At 43.9% G+C, this 21129-nt stretch overlaps 1 protein-coding gene across 1 annotated transcript; it reads right to left on the bottom strand.

The window, feature by feature from the left end:
- Window positions 1–426: 426 nt before the first annotated feature.
- On the bottom strand, window positions 427–20018 carry LOC311238886 (protein NLRC3-like). The gene is made up of 10 exons (XM_084327085.1): window positions 19968–20018; window positions 11185–11359; window positions 7965–9633; window positions 7683–7853; window positions 7368–7541; window positions 4480–4653; window positions 3224–3397; window positions 2936–3109; window positions 2231–2277; window positions 427–1967 (listed from the first exon to the last, which is right to left on the bottom strand). Exons 2-10 carry the CDS (start codon window positions 11225–11227, stop codon window positions 1426–1428), a joined length of 3168 nt encoding a protein of 1055 aa, XP_084183211.1. The 5' UTR covers window positions 11228–11359; window positions 19968–20018; the 3' UTR covers window positions 427–1425.
- Between the last annotated feature and the right edge of the window lie 1111 nt (window positions 20019–21129).

The following is a 21129-nucleotide window of genomic DNA, read 5'->3' as shown; positions in this document are numbered from 1 at the left end:
AATTACCTACCTGGGTTCCATCCTAGAGGCTAATCTTTCCTGTGACAAAATGGCAACCAATGTAATAAAAACATCAACCAACGAACTCGATTCTTGTACCGGATCTCCTCTAATAAGTAAGAATACCCTGAAGACTAACAGGAGCACTCATTCAAGAGTACGACTATGCTTGCACCTCATGGTACCAAGCGCCGCCATATTCACTTAGTTCAGATCCGTATCGACCCTCGTCTGGCTGTCAGACGTCGACTACAGGCAAGAGACAGCTGTCGAGAACTGCACTCCTACATTTAGCCGACGCTTTTATCCACAAACACAAGTCAGCAGGAAGGGAACAGCTCTGGCAGCTAACAGTAAGTAACATTGTGAATCAAACAGTGTTGAGACTTTATTTTCCATGAATCGTTTATTTTCCATGAATCGTTTAGTAGGCTCAATGACAGAATATAAAAAATAAACTTTAATGTTGATACAAAGAACAGAAAGTACAAAAATGCTCTCAAGAGTTTTATAATCTGTGAGAGAAGTTGGACGTTGATCACGTATACACGTTCAGTTCAGTCCATTCTAACGGCACATTTAAAATGCAGACGTTGAGCGAAGCAAAAGAACACATTGAACAGCCGACCACATTAGGCGTGTAGTTCACCACATTAGGCGACAGGCGTGTAGTTCACCAGTCTGAAAGGAATTCACTTTTGGGAAACTGAACACACAGGACCCTCTGCTCATCTATATTTAAGATTAAAAAAATTACGTGGCTGAGGCATTGCTGCCTAGCAACACTTAGGAATGTACTACGAAGCCCAAAAGCCTGTTTGAGCTACTAAATGGATTTCTCATTCAATAACTTGGCAGGAGGTAGGTTGGACAAGCATTAAAATGAGGATAACTCAAACAAAAGTAAAACAGCCCTATTGAACTTCCCCTACATCCAGGGGAAACAGGAGCTGCTTAACAGTGCAAGGTAGGGGGTAGAGTGCGCAACGACCAGGAAGGGGATAGGGAATTAGCATAACGACTAACATTGGGATGGGAGAAAAATGGGGAAAAAGATAATTAAAAAAGAAACTGTGCAAGGTAGGAATGGTGCTTCAAAATCCTGGCTGATCAAGAAAGAAAAAGCAGCTAGATAAATTCCGATTTCAGAGTTTTACAATTTCTCATTTAATGACACCAATCAAATCAGATATTGTACTTAGTTAATAGGTTAGCTCAGCTGCAACATAATAGAACTACAAAGAATCGGGTCAACAACACATGGACATTTCCTAAGGGAGCACATCTTTTAAATACAGCCAGTCAATGGATGATCTTGAATCGGGGAGAGTTTCTCGTGTGCAGCATAGCTGTATGATCCAGAGCGCTCCCGGTAGCTACCCCCGCTTCTAACTACTCCCTGTATCCACCACCACGGCTGCTTCTCTAGTCTATCTGACACAGGGTCACAGAGGAGCCTTCATCGAAAACCTGAAACCCAGGGTAGAGGGGCTCAGTGAATGTGCAGTGGAAGGTGTGTAGGTGGGTCAGTGAGGAGACTGTGTAGAAGGACAGAGTGCCAGCAGGACAGTCCAGATACACTGCTACTCTGGTGGAGCCAGAGGGGGGGGGAGGTATGTCTGTGTCTCCCGAGTTGTGCCAGGCAGTGTATCCATCATCATCATGACATTCCAGAGACCAGGACTTATCATTCAATCCAATCTCAAGAGAACAGTCAGCTCCTTTCCTTCCGATGCCTCGATATGCAACTCCTATACTAATCCCGGCTCCATTCCACTCTACCTCCCAGTAACAGCGTCCAGTCAGACCCTCTCTACACAACACCTGTGGCCTCCTGTAGGAGTCAAATCTCTCTGGGTGATCAGGATACGACTGACTCTGTTGGTCCCATGTTACTGTTCTGTTCCTCTCAGACAGAGAGAGGTGGCAGTGTGCCGTGTTTGGGTCCAGTGTGAGTTCACAGGCATCTGATGGAGAGAACATGACACGATTTATCACACAATACATCATAATAATCTTCATTCACATTAGAATGTTTAAAGTTGCATCAACCGTTTCTGACACGAGGATCATGTAGATTATTTGTATGTGGTTGAGTCTACATGGTCCTAGTTTCAAAAACAGTTAATGCAGCTTTAACTTCATCAACTGAATAAACACGTTCTATTTATTGTATAATTGATCAACTGAGCTCAGTCTGTAAATGTGCAGAACAACAAACTCAACTTACATTTCCTGAGCCCTGGTTTCAACCAACACTCTCCACCATGGTCAACACTGTAGGAGAGGTAGACACAAGAGACCTTGAGACACACACACACAACCATCCATTAACCCCTAAAGCAGTGGTTCCCAAAGTCGGGGTCGCGACCTAAAGGTGGGCCGCGAGCAGCCACGGATGGGCCGCGAGATGATTTAAAAAAAAAAATTAATTTTTTTTTTTTTTTATTTAAATTTTTGTTGTCAGGCCACTGAACTTAGAAGCAGGCCAGGACAGTGTTTCCAGTTGTATTCTAAAATTCTATTCTATTTTATTCTAAAATGTGACTATATGGTTTTATATTAACTTAATAAATAAACAAAAACAAAAAATCTACTTATTTCAACTAACATTTCAAACTAAATAACAGATTATGCACATAAAACGCTGAAAACAACCGAAGCAACAATAGTATTTTAATGAGGCTATTATTATTATCATTATTATTTTGCAACAAGTTAGCCCTCTCATAAATAGCACATATAAATGAATAACTAACTTGAACTAACTTAATAGGATTGAAGTGATATTTGGCTTAAAAAATCAGTCGCCTGACAAAAAAAAAAAAAAAAAAAGCCAGACGATGTGCATTGGGCCGCGGCTCTCTGACGCCTTATTTTCTGGGCCCCGGCCTGAAAAGTTTGGGAACCCCTGCCCTAAAGTACCACATCCTACCTGAGAGTCTCCAGTCTCCAGTGTGGATCCTCCAGACCAGCAGAGAGCAGCTTCACTGCCGAGTCTCCTGGGTGATTGTAGCTCAGATCCAGCTCTCTCAGGTGGGAGGGGTTGGAGCTCAGAGCTGAGACCAGAGAAGCACAGCCTTCCTCTGTGACCAGACAGCCTGACAGCCTACACACAGGTAATAATATTTAACCAACACACCAAATGTACATATTTCTTTTTAATCTGATTTTTTATATGTTTTTAAATGGTTGTCTGTTGAACTGGTCCAGGAACACTGACCTGAGAGTCTGCAGTCTACAGTGTGGTTCCTCCAGTCCAGCAGAGAGCAGCTTCACCCCTGAATCCTGCAGGTCGTTGTTACTCAGGTCCAGCTCCCTCAGGTGGGAGGACTTGGAGCTGAGAACTGAGGCCAGAGCTCCACAGCATCTCTCAGAGAGGTTACAGTCACCAAGTCTGGATATGAAATAGATACAATTAATTATATTGAAAAGTGATATTCGCTATTTCCATTCATAATCCATCCCTCCAGCCTGATGTTATCATTGGGAATGGGTCTGAGATCGCAAGCGTCCAATACCGCCGCCTAACGCCTTTCGGCCAGTATTGCACATCCTTGGAATCTCTCTGGCTCAGCCTGTACGTCGATCTAAAAAGTCCGGTCCGGGTTTTCCTAGTCGGGCAGTAGTAACGTTTATAACACATGGATTGGGGAGAATCAAGCACCGCCGATGCATGTTATTTGGTGGATTATGTTGGCAACACGATCGACATCAATACTTGGAATGGCGATCAGATAATTGGAATATTCTTTTTGCAGTACATCCTAGTCATCCTAGAGGTAAGTGCTATATGGTATCAATCTTGCGTTGATCCGAGCATGCCTTCGTTGTGATCCGTGTGTCCTGTAACGTTACTCCACAGCGTATGCCATTGGTGACGATCGAAGCATAGAACCCCCCCCCCCTTTCATGCATGCATGATGAAACATAATACCGATAATATAGCGTTGATTTCAGATTGATTGTTGATCCAGGCGAGGAATGGCACGGTTTTTAGTGAAATGCACTAAACGCTGCTCAGCGGCGTTTCCTGGGATTACACATAATTACTCTAAAACTATACTCATATTCACCACAGTATAAAACAGGAATGTATGGATGAAAATAATATTTATTTTTCACAAATTGAACAATAGATACTCGATGTCAAATGGGCAATAGTTTTATATCCATAGCTATGATATTTAATATAGTTTTAGCCCTGCAAACACCGGCATGTAGCCCCATTCATTAAAGCGCTGGCCTACACAGCCATACGGCCCACAGAGACATCTAGTTCATAGCAGCGGCAGTCCTAATTCAGCAGCTGCTGAATGCATATAGGGGAAACCCTGCACACAGACACATATATATATATACACACACGTACTAGTATTTAACCAACACACCAAATGTACATATTTCTTATTCATCTGATATTATTTTTTAAATATGTTTTTAAATGGTTGTCTGTTGAACTGGTCCAGGAACACTGACCTGAGAGTCTCCAGTCTACAGTGTGGACTCCCCAGTCCAGCAGAGAGCAGCTTCACCGCTGGATCCTGCAGGTCGTTGTTACTCAGGTCCAGCTCCCTCAGGCTGGAGGACTTGGAGCTGAGAACTGAGGCCAGAGCTCCACAGCATCTCTCCGAGAGGCGGTTTTGTTTCAACCTGAAGAAGATTAATAGAACAGTAGAGAATATAATAGAATATGGCTACAAATACTGAGATGGCGCGACCCAGGTCAGTCGCCGTCGGTTTTGCTCTGCAAAGATTGTGCATACTTTGTTAAGTTTCTTTTTAATACCTTTATGAAAACTACACTGGCGGGGACGTCATACGACCGCCAGTCACTTATGGACCTAAACTCCGGACTGAAGGAGTTTAGCGACACTTTATGCCAAGATTGGCCATCGGAGATCAGGCGGGACAAGGCGGCGGTGGGACAAGCAAGGAACACAGGGGAAGGAGGAGCGAAATCAGAATTAGGCTAAAAAGTTCTGCTTACCGACCAGCGATTCGTTCCATTTTACTGGAAAATGTACGTTCACTGGAAAATAAGATGGACGATCTTCGGGCGAGGGTTCGATTCCAGCGAGAGGTGAGAGACTAACATCATGTGCTTCACGGAGACATGGCTGAAACCAGCGACTCCGGATCACCGCGTCTCTCCTTCGGACTCCTTCTCAGTCTTCCGAGCGGATCGTACAGTAGCCTCCGGTAAGAGCTCTGGAGGGGGTGTCCGTCTCCTCACAAACAGCGGCTGGGTAAGCCCAAAGGAGATTAAAGGGGAACTATTTTACTATTTCTTTCACTATTTGGGCACTTTTACACAATTCCTGTGAGTCTATGGAACACCTCTGTAATATATATTTTTTTTTTATTCATTGTTTTGTATTTCTAATCAAGTCCTCAAAAACAGCATTTTTCTACCTCAAGATCTCGAGCTGTTTTGAGCCTGGGCTCCTAAACCACTGCGCAGCGTCGTCTTCGCCTGAACATTAACATGCAGCGGTGTCTTTATGACATCATCACATATAGGCACATTTTCAAACGACTCAGTTCAGTGAGGGTGAATATTGTGAGAGGAGAATTGGAAGAATGCGCCAATATGAGAATTTTGAGACATAGATCATATTAATATAAGTTCACATAGCTAGGAAACAATGCTAAACATTCAAAAAGGCCATTTATAAGATAGTTCCCCTTTAAGATACTCTCCAGTTCATGCTCCCCGGACCTGGAACATCTGTCCATTCAATGTCGACGTTTCATCTCCCCCGAGAATTCACAGCCATTATCATGACGGCGGTGTACATCCCTCCACAAGAGAATACCGCCAGGGCCCTGGCGGAGCTACAGGGGCATCTCAACATCCACCAGATCAAACACCCGGACGCAGCCATGATAGTAGCCGGCGATTTCAATCGGGCGAATAAAGTGATGCCAACCTTTTCAGCACATCGCTTGCTCCACCAGGGGAGGAAATACGCTGGATCATTGCTACACCCCATTCAGAGCCGGGTACAAGGCAATACCGGCTCCGCCATTAGCGGGAGCCACAAGCACATCGGATCACGACTCCATCTTGCTCATTCCTGCACAACAGTGTCACGTGAGGTAAAGATGTGGTCCGACGAATCAGAGGCAGCGCTACAGGACGCACTTGATGACGTCGACTGGGGTATGTTTCAGTCTAGCTCCAGTGGCGTCAGCAAGTTCGCGGATGCTGTCGTTAGCTTTATAGCAACACTAGCTGATAATATCGTCCCCACAAAGAAGGTGCAGGTTTTCCCAAACCAGAAACCGTTGGTTGACAGTACTATCCGAGCGGCTCTGAAAACTCGCACCACTGCTTACAACCTGGGCAGAGAGTCAGGAAACATGGAGTAGTATAAGGCTACAGTCTATACTCTGCGCACAGTTGTAAATCTTGCTAGGAGGTCATACGCTGACAAGATGGAGGCACAAATGGCACAGAATGACACAAGAGGCTTATGGCGAGGGCTACGGACGATAACCGACTACAAAGGCAGTGCCCCCTCAATGGGGAGTGCCGACACCTCTCTCGCGGACCAGCTCAACTCCTTTTACGCTCGGTTTGGTGCAGACAGTAGCGACGCTAGCTCACCGGCTAACGACGCAGCTGACGCGCCGGCCGTCGTGGAGGGGGGGGGGGCATCCGCGGGGGGGCGGGGGCACTCTCATTGACGGAACACAGTGTGAGAAGAGCATTTATGCGGGTGAACACCAGAAAGGCAGCTGGCCCAGATGGGATAACAGGACGCATACTTAAGTCCTGTGCTAACCAGCTAGCCCCAGTGTTCACCACCATATTTAATCTAACCCTGGCGGAATCCGTGGTCCCTGCCTGTTTCAAGGTGTCTACTATAATCCCGGTACCAAAGAAATCCTCCCCAACAGGTCTTAATGACTACAGACCGGTGGCACTCACCGAGAGGCGGGTCAAGGATTACATTTGTGCCTCCCTCCCCAGCGATACGGACCCTATGCAATTTGCATACAGGCCAAACAGGTCCACTGACGATGCGGTCTCCCAAGTACTGCACAGCACCCTCTCACCTAGACTGTCAGAAGGGGGGCTATGTGAGACTGTTGTTCATTGACTATAGCTCAGCGTTCAACACCATAGTCCCTGTAGGCGCCGCAATGGAGGTCTGAGTATTCTCATTCAGTATTATATTTATGGTGCATTATTAGTTGTACTGTCACTTTAGGTCATGGGCGTGCTCACGGGGGTGTGGCGCTAATGGGAGTGTTCTTATGTAGTTTCATTCACCTTTTCACATTGACAGTTCACGAAGAGAGGGGGTGAGAGTTAGGAGCGCATATTTTCCATTAACCCCTAAAGTACCACATCCTACCTGAGAGTCTCCAGTCTCCAGTGTGGATCCTCCAGACCAGCAGAGAGCAGCTTCACTCCAGAGTCTCTTGGGTTATTATAGCTCAGATCCAGCTCTCTCAGGTGGGAGGGGTTAGAGCTCAGAGCTGAGACCAGAGAAGCACAGCCTTCCTTTGTGACCAGACAGCCTGACAGCCTACACACAGGTAATCATATTTAACCAACACACCAAATGTACATATTTAACAAACACACCAAATGTACATATTTCTTTTTAATCTGATGTTTTTATATGTTTTTAAATGGTTGTCTGTTGAACTGGTCCAGGAACACTAACCTGAGAGTCTCCAGTCTACAGTGTGGACTCCCCAGTCCAGCAGAGAGCAGCTTCACCGCTGAATCCTGCAGGGTGTTGTTACTCAGGTCCAGCTCCCTCAGGCTGGAGGACTTGGAGCTGAGAACTGAGGCCAGAGCTCCATAGCATCTCTCTGAGAGTCTACAGTCAAGTCTGGATATGCAATAGATACAATTAATTGTTGAAAAGTGGTGTATTATTTCTTAATACATAATAATAAAAAGCATTGAGAATACAATGTATTAATAACATAAATGTACCCACAGAGATATATTGGAGGCTTTGACCACTGGCAGCAGCCTCAGAATAGGCTCCTCTGAAGCAGAGTATTCGTTGTCGTCCAGCCACTGTTTTGATGTCAGCAACACAAAGACCAGAGCTGACCACTGAGCAGGGGAGAGTTCTTCAGTGGGGAGCCTTCCTGAGCACAGGTACTGTTGCATCTCGTTCACTAGAGAGTGAGAGCTGTCACACATGTCATTGGTCTCCATCTCCAGTGAGTCATCCAGTGAGTCATCCAGTGAGCCATCCAGTGAGCCATCCAGTGAGCCATCCAGTGAGCCATCCCAACCCAGCAGGAAGCGGAGGAACCGGTGGACACCGTCCTTGTTCACAGCAGATGTGTGTTTTACCAGCTTCGACCACCAGGAGGTTGACTCTGGTTCAGACACTAGATTGACACCACTGGTCATGAATAAGACAAAGACATGAAGAGCAGCTAGAAACTGCTGAATGCTCAGATGCCGAAAGCTGAACACCTTCTCCTGGTGCAGCCCTCTCTCTTCTCTGAAGATCTGTGTGTACACCGAGGCTGCTCTGACATCAATGCCACACTCTGTCAGGTCTGCTTCAGAGAAGATCGTGTGGCCTTTCTCCAGCTGTTCAAAAGCCAGTTTTCCCAGAGACAGAATGATCTGAGTCGGAGGGCTCTCTTCATTCCAGTGTGGATCCGTCTCAACTCTCCCATGGTACTTCTTATTCGCCTGTATGGACTTAAACACCAGGAAGTGGACGTACATCTCAGTCATGGTCTTTGGCAGCTCTCTTCTCTCATCTGTTCTCAGCATGTTCTCCAGAACTGTAGCAGTGATCCAACAGAAGACTGGGATGTGGCACATGAAGTGGAGGTTCCATGATGTCTTGATGTGCGAGATGATTCTGCTGGCCAGCTTCTCATCATCTCTGAATCTCTTCCTGAAGTACTCCTCCTTCTGTGGGTCAGTGATGAACCCCCGTACCTCTGTTACCACGTCAACACACTCAGGAGGAATCTGATTGGCTGCTGCAGGTCGGGAAGTTATCCAGATGAGAGCAGAGGGAAGCAGATGACCCTTGATTAGGTTTGTCAGCAGCACGTCCACTGAGGTTGGCTTTGTGACATCAGTCCAGACCTCGTTGTTGTGGAAGTCTAGAGGAAGTCGACACTCATCCAGACCATCAAAGATGAACGCAACTGTGAATTCATCATAGCTGCAGATTCCTGCTTGTTCGGTTTCCAAGGAGAAGTGATGAAGAAGTTCCACCAAGCTGTATCGTTTCCCCTTCAGTGGGTTCAGCTCTCTGAACGTGAACGGAAACATGAAGTGTACATGCTGGTGGGCTTTTCCTTCAGCCCAGTCCAGAGTGACCTTCTGTGTTAAGACTGTTTTACCAATGCCAGCCTCTCCCTTTGTCATCACTGTTCGGTTTGCTTTATCCTGTCCAGATAAGGCTGTAAAGATGTCTTTACTTTTAATCAGCGTTTCTGGGCTCACTGGTTTCCTGGATGCTGCTTGGATCTGTGTGACCTCATGTTCAGTGTTGACCTCTCCACTCCCTCCCCTCGAGATGTCGAGCTCTGCGTACATCTGATTCAGAAGGGTTGGGTTTCCTTCTTTAGCGATTCCCTCAAACAAACACTGGAACCTCGTCTTCAAGCTAGATTTGAGAGTTTCTGAATGAAGATAGAAAACAGGACATCAATTAATGAATTATATGGTAGATTTGAGTGCTAAGCATTTTATACCTACATTAACTAAGCTAGTTTTATCAGAATAACCACTGGAAATGTCCATGTCTAACTGGGGAATATATACATTTACCAAGAATGTTTTGAATGTATACGACTGAATTCGGTCGTTAATTGAGCGTTAATTTATCGTCATCATTAGGGCAGAAGTATCTTGTGTTTTATTATAATGTACAGTGATACAGGTGTAAAGTAGGGCCCTATGGAATCCGCGATCGCAGAATCACGGAGGATTTCACAGAATTCTGAATTATCGCGGAATGGTGTGGAATTTGCTTAAATTATACATAAATCGGTTTTCATTTTTGACTTGCAATGGATGAAATAGTGTATAGTGCAGCAATGCAAGTCCGGTTCACAGTTATTGTTGTAATGGAGAAGTGGGAGTTATGTCACCGGGGGTTTCCTCTTACTTTGTTCTTACCTGGGATTCAGCTAAGTTCTTATTGTTGCTTTTTTCTCAGGCAAGAACAAATTGAGCTGTATTGTACCAATTCTGCAATCTGTTAATAAAATGTTCAATCAAAACTCTGCTCCACTCCACACCTAAAGTTCTGAGCGCACTCTAGCCACAGACATTTCAGAGAGAGATGACATCTCTCTGAAAGGAGAGCATATGGATCAGCGGCATATATATATATCAGTATACTGTGCGCCGCGATTGGTTGTTGACAAGCGCGCAGCCAGTCGTTCAGTATTGACAAAGCCTACTTTTGACCGATTTATTTCGCACTATACAGTACGTATACGTATAAGTACAAGTCTTTATTTGTCATCAGATTAACACACACATGCGATGAGCGACCCACAGGAACACACACACATGCACTGAGTCGCAAGTCGTGAGACATGTGTGTTTGTGTCATTTTGAGATCGCAAAGCGCTTCCTGTTGAATATATCAGACAGGGATCAGATGGCGAAACTCGGCTGTTTTACACCAGCCTCATTCGCCTCATAAGGAGATGGTGGGCGTGTCTGTATGCAAATTAATTTAGCGCAAACGCGCTTTTGAGTTTAAGAATGAGTGGGATTCACCATGCAAATCTCCTGGGTACGCACAGATTTCGACGTTAAGAACGGCTTGATGAATGTGGCGGTGGCTTTTCTTATTGTTCTCTTAACAGACAGGTAAGCAAGAATATAAGAAAAATAATAAGAGTAATGTTGAATGAGGCCCATTGACCATACATTTGTCAAATGTGCAACCCTAGTTTCACCTAGTGGTATGAGACATATTCTTCGTATGCCTGGATGTACCGTAACGCCCATACCGTAAATTCACGTGACGAATACACGTACCGTTACACCCCTACTACTAATACACTATATCAACAACATCTGAGGAAAGTGTCAATTCAATCACAGATGTGAAACTCTCAGAAAACATACATGGTAAACAGTACAGCAAGCAGAGCACTGGTCCCTTATAGAAATACATCTGGAACTGAGAGACTGAATATGTCATGAGATCTGACCTCTCTTGTGACTGGTGTCCATCTTTGAAGTTGGTTTATCCATGGACCAGTCACTCTTTATGAACACAGCTGGGTACAGGGGAGACTGGTCTCTGCTGATGGAACCTGAACAAGGACCAGTCACTCTTTATGAACACAGCTGGGTACAGGGGAGACTGGTCTCTCCTGATGGAACCTGAACAAAGACAGACGATCACAGATAGAACATAGATACACACTATGGGCACTTTGCGCTCGTCTGCAACCATACAAACTCTGAACTCTGACTCTATTGCCTAGTACACCCTAGGCCAGGGGTAGGCAACCCTAGGCACGCGTGCCTGCATAGGCACGCGGGGGCATTTGCATAGGCACAGGGGGCAGCACTAAAAAAAAAATAATAATAATTTAAAAAAAAAAAAAAAGATTCCTTTAAAGTTTTTTTTTTTTTTTTGTTGCTTTGAAATATTATAGTGAACTATTTTGCACTGTTGTCGCATTTATCTTGTTGAAATCCTCCCACAGGTTCTTTTTACTTCCACATATTTAATTGAGACCCTTTATTTGTTTATTATTTCAATTTAGCTGGAAATACATTGCTACATCATTCAGTAACATTTGCAGAGCCTTATAACAAAAACATTATTACGGTCACCATTGTGACCAGTGGGATTAATCAACAAATTGTATTATTTATTTTTCTATTTCATTGAACATTGCACATGTTAAAAGCAATTTTTTTACTCAAAATGTGAGTATTACCAAGTCAACTTGTGTTCTTAAAACAATGACAATAAACATAGTTTTATTAGGTTGAAATAATGTGGTTGTGTACTTATTTTTCTGTTAACTTATTATGGATTGAAAACTGAAAACCTTAATGCACAGTAACTGAACTCAATATTTTTAAGTTCTGGTAACTAATAATTTTTTTTTTACAGTGTAGTCTTGCGATCAATCAAAACTTATTTACACGATATACCTCACATTCACCCTCCATTCACATCCTGGTGTTCTCCTGGTGTTCTCCATTAGGCCTGTAGGTGGAGCTATGACAGCACACGTACAGTACACACACCGATGGTGTGTGATGTGTCCAAAAATGAATGGGCAAATGTGAGTGAAATGGTCGCACTGTATGCAGCTGTTTGTCTGCATTGCATCCCCCCCCCCCAACTCAGATTTAGGGTTGATACAACCATCATAATAATATTGTTAATAATAACAATAACAATAATGATGTAATAATGTAAAAATTATCATTAAAAAGACCTGATTATGAGAAAAAAGAATTACGATGCATGGAATATTGTTGAGGCACACTAGTTACAACTATATTTCAAACAGGCACTCCATGTCAAAAAGGTTGCTGACCCCTGCCCTAGGCTGTGTTACTCATTAAACATATAATCAATTGTTGTTGATTTTTTTGTTGTTGATTAATAGTTTAGATTAATCAACTAATCTATGCTTATTTTATGTCTGCACGTTGTGCATTGCTCTTTGATCAGCCAATTTTATGCCTGTCTTTTTTTACTGCTGTGAAGCACTTTGAGCTGCAACTCTTGTATGAAAGGTTCTAATACAAATAAAGTTTGATTATTAAGGCATTTGTTTGCTTCATTAAAGTGTGTGGATTTATAAGTGTTCTCTAGTGCCCTTTGTCCGCTTTACGGTGGTGGTAAGTTAACCTCTTAAGTTAACGGTTGTGGTGTCGCAGCTAAATGTTTCCCTGCACGCTGCCGTGTGTGCATTTCATTCCCCATCTGGGCTAAGCCCCGGATCTCTACAATCCTAAATCCACCCCAGGTGACGCCTGTGGCCAAATAACCACAAATATGACTTTTCCCTTTAATCAATCAGGACTATTTTTATCAATAGAACAAGTATATTTTTTTTTACAAAAAAAAAAACAGTAAATTATTATCCCCCATTTTGCATTTACAACAAAGAAACTACTCTGGGCGAACTGGTCACGTGATGCCTGTATAGAACTGGTCACATGATGCCTGTATAGAACTGGTCACGTGACTCCTGTATAGAACTGGTCACGTGACGCCTGTATAGAACTGGTCACGTGACGCCTGTATAGAACTGGTCACGTGACGCCTGTATAGAACTGGTCACGTGACGCCTGTATAGAACTGGTCACGTGATGCCTGTATAGAACTGGTCACGTGATGCCTGTATAGAACTGGTCACGTGATGCCTGTATAGAACTGGTCACGTGATGCCTGTATAGAACTGGTCACATGATGCCTGTATAGAACTGGTCACGTGATGCCTGTATAGAACTGGTCACATGATGCCTGTATAGAACTGGTCACGTGACGCCTGTATAGAACTGGTCACGTGACGCCTGTTAGAACTGGTCACATGATGCCTGTATAGAACTGGTCACATGATGCCTGTATAGAACTGGTCACATGATGCCTGTATAGAACTGCTCACATGATGCCTGTATAGAACTGGTCACGTGATGCCTGTATAGAACTGCTCACATGATGCCTGTATAGAACTGGTCACATGATGCCTGTACAGAACTGGTCACATGATGCCTGTATAGAACTGCTCACGTGATGCCTGTATAAACTAGTCACATGATGCCTGTACAGAACTGGTCACATGATGCCTGTATAGAACTGGTCACGTGACGCCTGTATAGAACTGGTCACGTGATGCCTGTATAGAACTGGTCACGTGATGCCTGTATAGAACTGGTCACATGATGCCTGTATAGAACTGGTCACGTGACGCCTGTATAGAACTGGTCACGTGATGCCTGTATAGAACTGGTCACGTGATGCCTGTATAGAACTGGTCACGTGATGCCTGTATAGAACTGGTCACGTGATGCCTGTATAGAACTGGTCACGTGATGCCTGTATAGAACTGGTCACGTGATGCCTGTATAGAACTGCTCACATGATGCCTGTATAGAACTGGTCACGTGATGCCTGTATAGAACTGGTCACGTGATGCCTGTATAGAACTGGTCACATGATGCCTGTATAGAACTGGTCACGTGATGCCTGTATAGAACTGGTCACGTGATGCCTGTATAGAACTGGTCACGTGATGCCTGTATAGAGCTGGTCACATGATGCCTGTATAGAACTGGTCACGTGATGCCTGTATAGAACTGGTCACGTGATGCCTGTATAGAACTGGTCACGTGATGCCTGTATAGAACTGGTCACGTGATGCCTGTATAGAACTGGTCACGTGATGCCTGTATAGAACTGGTCACGTGATGCCTGTATAGAACTGGTCACGTGATGCCTGTATAGAACTGGTCACGTGATGCCTGTATAGAACTGGTCACATGATGCCTGTATAGAACTGGTCACGTGATGCCTGTATAGAACTGGTCACGTGACGCCTGTATAGAACTGGTCACATGATGCCTGTATAGAGCACGGCAACACTTCTGAAATCATGAGTGGGGTGAAAATGAATGAATGGGGATGAGAGCCTTGACGTAAGTGGTTGTAGCTACGGCTGTGGGGGTGCTGGAGACATGATCCAATAGAGAAAGTGCCGATCGACTTGAGATTGGTATCTCCATGTTCAGGAGATTATTATGAAAGTATATTGGATCATCTATGGTAGCTAGTACAACCACTTACGTCAAGGTTCTTAAGGTACCCATGTACTACATGTCTAAATACTTCCCAAAGGTCAGTGAATACCACGCCCACAAAACCAGAGGGAGCTCCACAAATCATGTGCAACCCAGATTCGGCTCAAACGAGGGACTAAACACGTTTCGCAATTATGCCACAACAATGTGGAACGCCCTACCCACAGCCGTAAAAAGATGTGAATCCCTACCCACATTCAAAATCGCTCTTAAAGAGCACCTACGGGAGGCTGCAATTTGAAACTGGCCACCATCCAAACCCCCTGTACTGTATATATTTGCATATTATCGTATGTTACAAATGTAACAGTACTATTATGTCATAAATGTCATGCATGTTGTGTATGTCATAAATGTCACTGAATTGAAAATGGGGGACCCTGATTGAGCCGTACTGTATAGACCACCGCAACACTTCCGGGATTCTGAAATCAGGGAGGAGATAGCGGGGGGGGGGGGGGGGGCAAATTAATGAATGTGGATGAGAGCCGTGATGTAAGTGGTTGCAGCTACGGCTGTGGGGGTGATGGAGACATGATCCAATAGACTTTTATGCGCCCGAGTCTCCTGAACACGGCGCAAACAATTCCAAATCGATCAGAACTAAATCGGCCGAGCTAAGTCCCCTCTTCAGCACCTACTCCCCATACGCATGCGCAGATTGCCAACGGAGTCTGAACGCAATAGCATGCAACTGCAGAGCCGCAGAGCCAGCGGCGCTCTGAGGACCGCTCAGCAGCGCCACCCACCCAATGGCTGAATTGGAGTATTGCACTGTGCGGGCACAGCTGTGAGATCCGCACGAGGCCAGATATCTTGAATACCCGTTGGAGGAGTAGTGGGGGAGAAGAGGAATATTTTTCTCTGTGCTCGTCAGACCTGCAGCTGCTGGTACTGTATGGAGAGAGAGGCACACAACAACAGACAGACGGCTCAGTGATTGAAACCGGCTGTCTGTCTGTTGTTGTATATTGGGGGTATCAGGTTGTCTGTCTGTTGTTGTGTGCCTCTCTCTCCATACAGTACCAGCAGCTGCAGGTCTGATGAGCACAGAGTTGCCAGTTGATAATTCTTGCTATTTAAAAATATTCCTCTTCTTCTCCCCCACTACTCCTCCAACGGGTGTTTGTGCGACCATGTCGACCTGAACAATGGGGGATAATAATAAGAACGAGCCGCCTCGGAGGGAGGATACCGCAGGCCAGGGTTCGAAATTAACGGGGGCTTGGGGCAAAATGCCCTCGAAAATTGACCAAATGCCCTCGAACATCAGTTAAGGGGGGCAAAAAAAAACCAGACAGTTTACCAATTATATATATAATTATATATATGCTCTACAGTGCGAGCATTTCCCTCGTATTGCCCCTAATAATATGTGTGTGTGCAAACCGGAAAAATCATTTACTTGCAGTGCGAGACAGACGAGTGATTGTGAAGATTCAGGGCTCTACAGTGCGACCAAATTGCTCGCATATGCCCCTAAAAATATTTGTATGCGAACCGTAAAAATCAATTACGCGCACGCTGTGCGAATACAGATTATAGCCTCTCTCGTCTTTTTTTTCCTCCGCTGCGAGATAGTTAAAAAACTACAAGTCCCACATTGCACTCAAGCCAACGGTCCAATCACAGTAGAGTGAAGTGACTGGTTTCATGGGAAATAAAGCAAATGACCAAGATTCGGAAGCTCTCGTTTTGCTTGTTTACTTCCTGAAACTCCGCGATCAGGGCTCTCGTTTTCCGAGACACCAACTTATTATAGTCTCTCTCTTACCAATAGCAATAGATTTTAGAACACCTAGATTTATCGATAGCAATAGTAATATAACGTTAATGCAACAAAACGAATGCCTTGCTTTGTTAATCATAACGTTGATGCAGTAGCGTATGTCGGTGTGTTGGCTGTAACGGACATGACAATAACATAACGTGTACACATTAAAATTGCGATAATCTATTCTAACATTTTCAAATCGATGCAGTTGAATTTCCCCCTTAGGATCGATGCATTGTTACACCCCTACACCAAAGTCACTGGCCCACTGTGTATCTGTGTGTATAATAACTTGGCTAGCGTTATCAACAGCAGAGGTGGGCAATGGGTCCAGCTGCAGCGCCGGAGTGCAAGCGATGTGATGTAATTGGCAGACTCGACTGTCAATCAATGGTCTACCTGACACGCAAACTCAAACAATGTTTCTGTACTGGAGGTGTGATTGATTGATTGATTGATTGATTGAAAACTTTATTAACAGATTGCAGAATGGGTACAATACAGTACAGCTCAATACACACAATTGTTAAGGGGATGCAGACCAGAGAAAGACTTTCGTCTTGTTTACATCAGGGTCCCCCATTTTCAATTAATCAGGAAAGTGTACAGTAGAAAGTGTACAGTATTTCAATAGGCAACCCTGAAAGGATTATTTTTCTAGAAGAGCAACACAGCCAAAACATAAGCATTGTATGCATAAAAGGGGCTAAAGTTAAGTGACTGAACCTTTTGTAGCAGTAGTTTGATTTGATAGTTTATTTGATAGGGACAGCACATGTTAATGAACATCAAGTGCAAAATACAAAATGTAAACATGCAGGGTTGTAGCAAGAGCTAATTTACACACATGCACGCACAGTACAAATATACATTTATTTAAAAAAAATTAAAATAAACTCTGTTACTTGAAATATTTTCACTGTGCTCCTAAATATTTTTGGGTGCTCCTAAATTTCTTTGTGTGCTCCTAACTTTTTTCATTTAGGAGCACCTGTGCCCCTAGTGAAAAAGGTTAGCGTAGAGCCCTGAGATTACAAAACAGCTCCGCTGTTAATAGTTCAGATTGAAACTGGACTGAAATTCAGTTTTTGGGTGGAATGTTTGTTCCAAGGAGGAGGGAGGCGGGGCCCGCTGCGTGTTACAGGCACTTGAGAGGATGCGAACACAGAGAGAGCGCTCTGCTCTCATCAAGCATTACACTGCTATCTTAACGTTAGCAAGCTAAGCATCTGCATAGCGCGACCTGTGTTCTGTGTAACGTCAAGTAACTTGTGTTCGGCGGGGAAAGACCATTCCATTTGTAACACAACTCCAAAAGAATAACATCCAAATCCGATCCCGATGCGCATTTCCTTCATTCCACAGCGCTGAGCGCGCAACGTATTTCATTGATCGATCTGGCCAGAGCCTATACTCACAAACGTTGCGTGTGTGGGGTTTTTCATCAATTTGAAACAAGCCTCTTGACTGTTGGAATTAGGGATGTTAAAAATAAAATATCTAATAATATTATTCAATATTAGACATTCATTGATCCAGAGGCAACCGGTTATTATATCAAAACAACAACACAACTTGCCCTCACTCAGGGACAATAATATTTAATCTATTTAGATAGAGTATGTATGTATTATTTACAGATAATTGAAGGTACCTCAAAACATGAAACCAAGCCATGATGTCACACATCGTGTGTGTGTTACTTGAACAATTGTCACTGTGCTCCTAAATTTCTGTGTGCTCCTAAATTTGTATTTAGATTTTATTTATTAACATTTTATTTAGGAGCACATGTGCTCCTTGGGAAAAAGGTTAGCGTAGAGCCCTATATATGGAGACATTAACATTACGTTATCAAACATAGGGACGAAGACTGTAAAAAAAGTGTCAACAATGTTTTATAATCTTTGTTAATTTTCATTATAAAAATGTTGTGCCCCCGAAATACAAAAAAAGCCCCCGAAAAGCAATTAAGGGGGGCAAAAAAAGCCCTTGATTTTTTTTTTTAATTTCTAACCCTGCCGCAGGCGGAAGACGGCCGCTGCTGCTGGAGCTGGACCGAGTCATGCGAGACAAGCGAGCCGGGGAGAAACCACCGCCTCGCCCCGCTGGCGCTTCACAGCGCGAGAGTGTAAAGGGGGGCGTAATAATAGCATAGGTCAGTGGCCAATCAGAGGAACCCGGAAACACAACTGCGTTGTAGAAAGCATACACGCCGACCGGCGCAAATAAATGCTGAATCGTACGACGCTAGCTGTTGCTAATGCTATCCAAGTTGTATAATAACGCACAAAACGCTTTCAGCCATCCGGCCTTCATCAGTGTGCAAATGACAATTGTGACAAACAAACAATAACTAGGCCGCACGTGACAACACACAGGTGGGAACAATCAGCAATCAGCCAACAGGCTAGGGTGACGTCATGATCAGTAGCAGGGCTAGATTGACAGGTAGATATCATCACAGTATCACATAAATGCGTATGATGGCTAATATGTATGAAACGACACATTTATACATATTACAATACAATATTTACAGACCTGTATGGAATAAAAAAAGACAGTACATTGGGGGTATCATGTTGTTAGACCGTTCATTAATCAGTGTACTAGTTTTTTGCTCATACAGTAGATCACTTAGGAGAGCACCTAAAGGAATGGAGCCAAAATGGACTCTTCATTCATCCCAGATGGAATACATAGATTTGAGCCGATGTCAATACAATATAAAATGTACAAATCTGTATGGTGAAAACTATCCTAAGTTATCTACTGTATAAACAAAAAACTAGTACACCGTTTAATGAACGGTCTAACAACCTGATACCCCCAATGTACTGTCTTTTTTATTCCATACAGGTCTGTAAATATTGTATTGTAATATGTATTAATTTGTCGTTTCATACAAGCCATCATACGCATTTATGTGATACTGTGATGATATCTACCTGTCGATCTAGCCCTGCTACTGATCATGACGTCACCCTAGCCTGTTGGCTGATGCTGATTGTTCCCACCTGTGTGTTGTCACGTGCGGCCTAGTTAAGGTTTGTTTGTCACAATTGTCATTTGCACACTGATGAAGGCCGGACGGCTGAAAGCGTTTTGTGCGTTATTATACAACTTGTGCATAAAAATAAAAACAACGATATTCCCAGAGTGCGTCCCTACCTCCTTTTTTGCAACTTAATTAATGTTAGACTGCGCACCCGTCTGAGCGCAGTGGTTACCCCCCGTTTCTACTGATAAATAATAATGCTATAATCCAACCAGGCAACTCGCTTTTACATTGAAATTAGTCATTGGTATTTTCACAAACACACAGCAACGTGTACAAAGCAATAACAGTAGCAACCAAACCAAACCCCAAACTGTCCACATTACCTGCCGTGGTAGAGTACAGGGGAGCGTCCTCCTAACTACTGGTTACAACGAGCCGGACAGTAAACCAGGAGCCCGTTCTCTCGAGGACTGTGCGTTTGTTTCGGTTCGCAGGGTCTCTGTTGTTAATGTTGTTGACTAACGTTCCACACATGAAGTCCGACAGGTCTCTCTCTGTCGTTTTGTATCCTTACAAGCCCTTCCGCGTTGCTCTGATTGGCCACTGACCCCACGCTATTACGCCCCCCTCCAATAGTATCCAGCTGCAGGACCACAGCACCGACACTCTCAGGACCGCGACACTTTGCGGACACTCTCTCCAGACCCTCGCTCCCATTGGCTGATTTGGGTCACGTGACCGTCCCACCCAATGGCTGAATTGAAGTATTGCACTGCGGGATTGATTGATTGATTGATTGAAAACTGTATTAACAGATTGCAGAATGGGTACACGTGACCGTCACAGGGCCAGATTGATTGATTACTTTATTAACAGATTGCAGAATTATTACTCAGTAGTACTCATTTATATATTTTATACCCAGTTTAATCACCTGTACATTGTATATTATTATAGCACTTTACTGTTACATTTGCAATCTGGTTGGCTGCCAAACTTCTTTTCATTGACAATACATTTGAATCTAATGGCAGGTTTGCAGGGCTCCTCTTCATCCCGTGATGCAGTCCTTCCCTGCAGAGAGCAGTGTCTTGCAGGATGAGACACGCCCCTCTCCACGACGAAGGCACGCTCTTCAAAAATCATCAGATTTGAACTTAAAGGTAGTAGTGCCTGACAAACGGCGACCTCTAGTGTGCATATGTGTGTACTTCATGAAACTGATTTACTGCTGCCACTCTTGGAAGAGATCCTCATTTAAATTTAAATAAAAATTAATGAAATGAAAATAAATGAATGATTGAAAAATAATATTAAGCGGCATTTGCACCCAGTTTCTGTGACGGTGGTACAAAGTATTTTAAGCCTAATATTAAGCCTACAATTAGATACACTTGGCTCATATCTGGTAATAGTCAGATAGTATGTTTGATTGATTGAAAAGTTTATTAACAGATTGCAGAATGGGTACAGTACAGTACAGCTCAATACATACAATTGTTAAGGGGATGCAGACCAGAGAAAGACTTTCGTCTTGTTTACATC

Source organism: Notolepis coatsorum (assembly GCF_963971535.1).
Source record: "Notolepis coatsorum genome assembly, chromosome: 13".
Classification (NCBI taxonomy): domain Eukaryota; kingdom Metazoa; phylum Chordata; class Actinopteri; order Aulopiformes; family Paralepididae; genus Notolepis; species Notolepis coatsorum.
The sequence above is the reverse complement of the archived record's forward strand: the minus strand, read 5'-3'. Positions and strand labels throughout refer to the sequence as shown.